The following is a 7491-nucleotide window of genomic DNA, read 5'->3' as shown; positions in this document are numbered from 1 at the left end:
CCCCCCCAAAGGGTCTTGGGGGGGTGGAATTGGGGCTGAACCCCCCTAAAAGTGCCTGGGGGGTGGGATTGGGGCTGAACCCCCCCCAAAGGGTCTTGGGGTGGTGGGATTGGGGCTGGGCCCCCCTAAAAGGGCCCTGGGGGACTGGGATGGGGGCTGAACCCCCCCAAAAGGGCCTGCGGGGTGGGATTGGGGCTGGCCCCCCTCCCTTAAAAGGGTCTGGGGGGCTGGATTGGGGCTGAACCCCCCCGGGAGGCTGGGATTTGGGCTCCTCAAGGCCTGTGGGGGGTGCTGGGATTTGGGTCCCCCCCGCCGGGGGGGCTGAGTTTGGGGCAGCCACGGGGCTCCCGGCCGCCCCCCCTCACCCCCACCCCCGCCGTGGAGGACCGCCCCGCCCCGCTAGGGAGGCACCCTCCCTCGCCCGCCTCTATGGTCACCATAGAGCGCTGGCTAGAGCGCCCCGTGACGTCATCAAACAGCGCCGTAGGGGGGGACCGGGGGGGGGTCGCGGGGGGGCCGGGCGGCGCCTGAGCCGCCTCTGCGTTCCGCTCCGCGCAGGGCGCCCGGAGGCTGCGGCTGGACGCGGAGCTGCGCGAGGCGCTGCGCGAGGCGCCGGGCCGCTGCCTGCCCTATGCCGTCATCCAAGGTACCGGCCCGCCGCGGGCCCCGCGCCCTTGTGCTCCCCCCCTCCCCCCGTACGGGCCCCCTTTTGGGGGGGGGGGCTATAACCCTAACGCCCCCTTTTCTGGGCGGGGTTTAACCCTAACGCCCCCTTTTTTTGGGGGGGTGGAGTATTTAACCCTCATGACTGCCTTCTGGGGGGGGTTAACCCTAATGCCCCCTTTTGGGGGGGGTGGAGGGTTTAACCCTCATGACTCCCTTTTGGGGGGGGCTTTAACTCTAAGGTCTCTTTTGGGGGGAGGGGGAGGATTTAACCCTAATGCCCCCTTTTTTGGGGGGGGGGCTTTAAACCTAATGCCCCCTTTTTGGGGGAAGGGGGAGGGTTTAACCCTAATGCCCCCCTTTTTTTGGGGGGGAACTTTAACCCTAATGCCCCCCTTTTGGGGGGAGGAGGAGGATTTAACCCTAATGCCCCTTTTTGGGGCGGGGGGAAGCTTAACCCTAATGCCCCCTTTTTGGAAGGGGGGGGAGGGCTTAACCCTAGCATCCCCTTTTCAGGGGGGAGGTTGGAGGGCATAACCCTAGCATCCCCTTTTTTGGGGGGCAGGCTTTAACCCTAACACCCCTTTTTTTTGTGGGGCGGGTTCTTTAACCTTAACACCCCCTTTTTTGTGTCCCCCCCTCCGCCCGTCGCAGGCGCCGTGCGCTCGGCCAAGGAGACGCTGAGCAGCCAGTTCGTGGAGGGCTGCCGGGGCGTGGTGCAGAGGCTGACGCTGCAGGAGCACAAGATGGTGTGGAACCGCACCACCCACCTCTGGTAACGCGCCCGGGCCTCCTTTCGGGAGGAGGGCAGCCATTTCACGCGCGGTTAGTTATTCACGAGCCATCTAAAGCGTGGCCCGAAGGCCCGTTCCCCTCTCCGGCCGCCTTTTCCGTGGAGGAGACGAGGAACAGCTCTTGGGCAGCGCGTACAGCCCAACAGCTAAATTCCTTCCCCGGCTTCTTTCCGTGCCGCTCCTAAGCCCTACGAGTTAGCGCAGCCCCGCGCCTGCGAAAGCTCCGTCCTTCCTCGAGGAGGTGGTCCGCGGAGTCGAGTAGCAGCTCGCRTAAGCCGTGCTCCGCTTTGAATGCTGCCTGCGCTTCCGCACGCTGACGGAGGTGGATACTGGGAGTAAACGGCTYGGCTGCTCATCAAGCAAATATAAATCGCGTCCCATCAGGTTTTTCCAGGGCTCCCATGTGGTTTCGGATCAATAAAGTTGGGGGTTTTGCTCGTGTTGCCGTAAAATCGGCGCTTACCCGCATGTGGGAAGAATCTCTCTGCTGTAGGGCCCTTCCTTCCCCAAATTTGAAGTTGGAAATCAGTTGGTTACCATCTTCCTTGTTGATTTTGGGGGGGTGGGAAGGCCATGCAGCTGAGCGCAAGCCATCCACAGGGGAGTCTTACACACTGACGTGATTCCAGACRTTGCCAAATTGGCAGAGGGGCCGGACGGAGAGTCCGGAATACGCTGCGGCCCCACTGTAGCTGCTAAAACAGAGTACGTTTTGCTGTTTTCCGAGCTGTATCCTTGCAGGGTTTATATAGGGACCGTAGGAAACACACGCTTAGAGTAATGCGGCTTGGAGCGCTTGTCAGCAGTGCTAAGTCGTTGTTGCTGCTGAGCATGGTCACGATATAACACTTCCCCAGGAAAACGAAGCCGTAACAGGCAGCTTTCGGTTGAATTTGGATGATAAATCTCGTGCTAGCATTGTAGCCGAACGCGGAAGCGAGAGCAGCCTTGTCGAAGGCAGCGGCTGAAACGGGAGCGTGGTTACGCGCTCCGAGCCCGGACGAAGCCTCAGCTAATCGGATTACGTTGACTAGGTTTGCCTGGGCGACGCGCGGGGTCAGTCTCACCTAGATAAATTCCGATTAGGACGATGCGGATGCGAGCGGTGCCTGAGAGCCCACGCTTGGGAGCGGGTCAGAAGCGAATTCGAGACAGGGTGGTGGTGCGGCGCCGAATCCCGCTGCACGTTCCTGGAGCTCCAGCAGTATCCCACGCTGGTGGGCAGACAGGGACCAGCAGGCAGCRTATTTATTTCCCTGCGGTAGTTTTAGCTACTTTTTCACACCAAACTCGAAGAACGGAGTTATTGCTCTTGCCCTGCGAACCATACTACGTTTCCCTGCTGTTTTTTTTTATCCGGGGGAAGCGCTAGTGCAAAACTCCGGCTTCCGCTTGCGTTTGTTGTGCTCAGTAATCCCTCCTTCCCCAGGAACGACTGCGAGAAGATCATTCACCAGCGGACCAACGCGACTCCCTTTGACCTGGTGCCTCCYGAGGACGGCGGCAGCGCCGTGAGCGTGAGAGTGATGAAACCCCTGGAGGCCGCCGAGCTCAGCCTGGAGACGGTGTACGAGAAGTTTCACCCTTCCGTCCAGTCCTTCACCGACGTCATAGGCCACTACATCAGCGGCGAGCGTCCCAAAGGCATTCAGGAGACRGAGCAGATGCTGAAGGTGGGAACCACGCTGACGGGGGTGGGAGAGCTGGTGTTGGACAACGACACCATCAAGCTGCAGCCCCCCAAGCAGGGAATGCGCTACTACCTCAGCAGCCTGGATTTCGACGCCTTGCTGCGGAAGCAAGAGTCCAACGTCAGACTCTGGAAAATCCTCACGGTCGTTTTCGGCTTCGCCACTTGCGCCATGCTCCTCTTCCTCCTGAGGAAGCAATACCGGCACCGTCGAGAGAAGCGGCGCCTCAAGCAAATGCAAGACGAGTTCAGGCAAGCCCAGGGCCGGCTGCCACGCGAGACGAACGCCGAGGGCGCCGAGGCCCTCAAGAACGCTTGCGTCATCTGTTTGAGCGACCCCAAATCTTGCGTCTTTCTTGAGTGCGGGCACGTTTGCGCTTGTCACGAATGCTACCGAGCTCTTCCCGAGCCCAAAAAATGCCCCATTTGCAGACAGCCGATCTCCAGGGTGGTTCCCTTATACAACAGTTAGGTTTTTGTGGCTGGGGAAGCTTTTTTGCATCAATATTCCCCGTCTTCCGGGGTTTTTCTTCAAGTCCTGTTTGGGCCGGCCTGACTCAGTGTTGGGGCAGTTTCTTTTGCTGGGAATTAAACATGACTGGGGAAAGAGGGGGGAACCCGCATGGACAAGAGTGCTTTAATTGGGGTGCAAAGCCACATCTTAAAAGGATTAGGTCCAGCTGATGAGTGCTTAGGGCTTATATTACGCTCCAAAGTTTTTAAGGATGATCCCAGYGAGCAGTTCTCAAAACCTGCACCTGCGTTAAGTTAGTAAATAAACTTTTTAAGCTTCCCTGCGGTTTCAAGCTATTGCGTTTCTTAAGAGTGGGATTCTCCACGTTCGTTTGCRTTTTGGCTTTCTGAGCCCGCAGTCCCCGCGCATTGGGATCACCCGGATYTGCTTCCCCCGAGCGAAACACCCGGGTTACGAAAAGCCTGGTGAAAAAGCCGTATTCCGGCTCCTTGGAGGCTGCAGGATTTGGACAACACTGCCATCTAGCTCCTAGGAATTTCATTTGAGCAGGATGGTCTTTAAAAGAGCTTTTATAGGGTTTTGTCTGAACACAGGTATTTGGGGGGGGAAAATCCATGGTGAATTCAAGCAGGGAGCGGGATTTCCATCGTCTCCTCCTACGTCTCTTACAGTTATCACTAAAAAAAGGCTTTTTCCCTTAAACTTCCCCCTGCAGCACCGAAAAAAACCAATTTCAATCCAAAAAAATAAACCAAACAAATCAATCTTGCTGCAAGATGAGAATCGGGAAGTGAAAAYGCTGCAGTTGGTTTCTGCATCTGGGCTTGAGCCGGGATATAAAACACACCTCTATCACGAAAAGCACCTTGGTCTTGGCTTATTAAATCTAAACGACCCTGAAGGTGGCAATGGGAGCGAGATAAACCATTCCCCCTCTCCCAGCCTCCTTATTTTTTAGACGTTTGGCATCATTCCTTGTTTTTGGAAGGGAAGCCGTCCTCGCTGCTCTCCAGAGCTGGAGCTCAGGGCTTGCCCGGAGCCGGCGGAGGCAGTGTCGGGCCTCTCCTGCGCCGCACTGTGCGGATTTCCCGGCCTTTATTTGCTCCGATGGGTAAAGAGCTCGGCCAGGCAGGGTCAGGATCCGAGACCTGCCGAAGGTTGAGTCTCACGTGAGACTAGTTTTGTTGTTTTTCCCTTAATGCATTTTGAGATTTGCCCATGTGCCGCTTTTCTTTGCCCTTCCCGGCTTTTACAAGCCAGACCAACCTATTAAATGCCGAAGGAATGCAAATCGCCTTCTCTTCCCGCTGGCCAAGGTTTGCGGGACAGCGGGGAATCGTATCCCTGCATCCCGAATGCAATACAAGTCATGATGGATACTGCCGTCCTCCTTTTTGTTCTGTAGCTGGTACAAAATAAACTTCCACTTGGAAAACACCTGTCTCCCGTTCCTGTGTTAAGACCCTGAAGCAGGAACAGGGAATTCCTAATGCCTGAGTGCGGCTCTGGATTCGAGGCACGAGATGGTCACGCTGGGTTGCTCCATCGCCTCCTGCTCCATGAGGAAGCTCCGCTCGCATCCCGGCATCGACAGTTGGGTTTTCCCCACGGGCAGCGGGGCAAAATCCGCTCTCGCTCCCCTGCTAGGGATGAGGAAGTGCTCAGCAAAGGAGGAAAGAGCGGCTTTTCCCATTTTCTYTTCCTTTTTCCTCCAAGCACAGGGGCCTCCCGGTCTATTAGAGGAACAGTTGGGTCACGTCGCCCCGGGGAATCGAACGCACGAGCCCGGCTGGCCGTGTGCCGTGTTTCCTTACGGCGCTCCGGCCGGGCTTKTTTTGGGCTGGAGAAGGGCAGGACCCTGCTTTGTTCCCAAGTGGCTTGGGAACCCTTTAACCCATCTTTTATCACACAACTGGCCGCGTCCTCGCGGCTCCCGGGGGCGTCAAGCCGCCCCCACCGGGCGCTCGTTTTGGTTTAGCCGCCTCGACCAGCTGCGTCGCCTTCCCTCGGCAGCGGCCCTTCGCTCCGAAGGCTTTGAAAAAAGGAAGCGGCCCGCTGCCGGGATAAATAGCAAATTAGGGGGTTGTTTCCTCGTTAAACCTTAACTAGATCGGCCCCGACGCGGCTTTGCCGGCTCCTCCGGGCTGTAGATGGCAGCGCCTGCCCGCCGCGGCGGCCTCCCACGCTCGCCGCCTCCACCGGAGACGGAGCGGGGGGGAAAAGCCGAGCCGGCTCGGTGCCGGCAGCCTCCGCTTCCCCCCCCTTCGCCTCCTCGCGTCCCCTCGCACCGCGGCTCCGTTCCGAAGCTTCTTCGTGCTCGGTCGCCTCACCTTGCCCTTTGCACGTTTTTTTTTTTTTTTTATGGTGTCATAAAAATAAAAAAAGCCATTTCATCCTCGGTGCAAAGTGCTCTTTGGAAAAAGCAAAGGGAGGAATCGCCCCTGACTTACCCCCACAGGATTAGACCCCTTTCCGCACACAAACCCTGCTGGGAGGCGAGCGGGGGGCTTTATACCCCGAGCAGGGAAGCTGGCGCACCTGGGCTGGGCCTGTTCCCAGGTGCGCAGTGAAAAACACCTGCTAACAGCTTGTCCTGGTTATCAGCCCTTCCCTTCCCACACCTGGGGCCAWCCCAGCCTTTCCCAACCTTTTCCCTGCAAGCCCTTCGGGGACAGCGTTGGCAAACGGCAGGATCTGCCCCGAGGTCTCTCCGGGGGCAGCGTTTGGAGACGGCGCTTGGACTGTTGAACACCTAAAGAGCCAAATGGGTGCCGGGGGGGGGGAGTTGCTTTTCCCGCAGCAGCACCTTTCCGCTTCTTTTCGCTCCTTTTTTTCCCCCCGCTCCGCAAGGAAAGGCCCTAGGACGAGGCGCTATAAGTTTCCCACACTCGGTTCCCGCGCCCGGACACGCCGCCTCGGAAATAGAGCAGGGGCCCCGCAAACCGACGGAGAAACCCCCTCCCTCTCCGCAGGCCGGAATGTTATCCCGTGCCGCGGTCCATCCAAGGTGGCTTTTAGCCCCGGCGGCCGAGTGCTTCCCCCCGGGTGTTTTTTTTCCCCCCCCCGGCGGGGGCCTTGCTGTCAGGCGAAGTCGCAAACGCTGCTCCTGGCGAGCGGCGCTTTGCCCGGTGCCTCCTGTTTTCCAGCTTTTCCCTGCGCTATCTCGGGCGCAGACACAACCTTATGTAAGCGAATGACAGCTCGGGGGTGTGCGGGCGGCGGCGGGGGGCCAGCGGGAGGGAGGTTTCCACATGACTCCGGGAGCGGAGGATTTGGGCAGAAACCCAAGCGACGGGGCGAGAGTAGCGATCCGGCAAGGAGTGGCGGCGCGGCGCTGCATCCCCCCTCCGGCACGGGCCGAGGAGCAGGGCCGGGGCCGCTGCCAGCTGGGGTCGGCGAGCCCCGGGGTGCTCCGTGCCCAAGCCGCCCCGAGGCGCTCGGTGCCCCCAAACCGCGCCGGGCTCTCGCTCTCCTTGCTGCCGGCGCCAGGAGGGCTCTTGAGCAAGCGAGCTATTTCCAGCGCTGTTGCAACCGCAGCTCCCGTGGCAGCCTGGTGCAAATGGGATTTTTGTGCAAGGGATGCACAAGGGATGAGCAAGGGATGTGCAGGGGATGTGCAAGGGATGCCTGAGGAATGTGCAAGGGACATGCAAGGGATGCACAAGGGATGCATGAGGCATGTGCAAGGGATATCTGAGGAATGCGCAAGGGATGCAGAAGGGATGCGCAAGGGACGTGCAGGGGACATGCACGAGATGCCCAAGAGATGCCTGAGGGACGTGCATGGGATGTGCAAGGGACGTGCAAGGGCTGCAGAAGGGACGTGCAAGGGATGCCCACAAGGTGCCTGAGGGACGTGCAGGGGACAC

General features: G+C 59.1%; 1 protein-coding gene across 1 annotated transcript in view; it reads left to right on the top strand.

Annotated features, from left to right (window-relative positions):
• The window catches only part of MUL1 (mitochondrial E3 ubiquitin protein ligase 1), a 6428-nt gene extending 2488 nt beyond the window's left edge, over positions 1 to 3940 (top strand). The window contains exons 2-4 of the mRNA XM_026067403.1: positions 541 to 646; positions 1318 to 1438; positions 2887 to 3940. Of these exons, the coding sequence (XP_025923188.1) occupies positions 541 to 646; positions 1318 to 1438; positions 2887 to 3619 (960 nt within the window). The 3' untranslated portion in view covers positions 3620 to 3940. The remainder of the gene's footprint in view (positions 1 to 540; positions 647 to 1317; positions 1439 to 2886) is intronic.
• The last annotated feature ends 3551 nt before the right edge of the window (positions 3941 to 7491 follow it).

The sequence above is a fragment of the Apteryx rowi genome, unplaced genomic scaffold, assembly GCF_003343035.1.
Source record: "Apteryx rowi isolate R43461 unplaced genomic scaffold, aptRow1 scaffold_259, whole genome shotgun sequence".
NCBI classification, from domain to species: Eukaryota; Metazoa; Chordata; class Aves; order Apterygiformes; family Apterygidae; genus Apteryx; species Apteryx rowi.
This window is presented reverse-complemented; position numbering and strand designations above follow the sequence as displayed.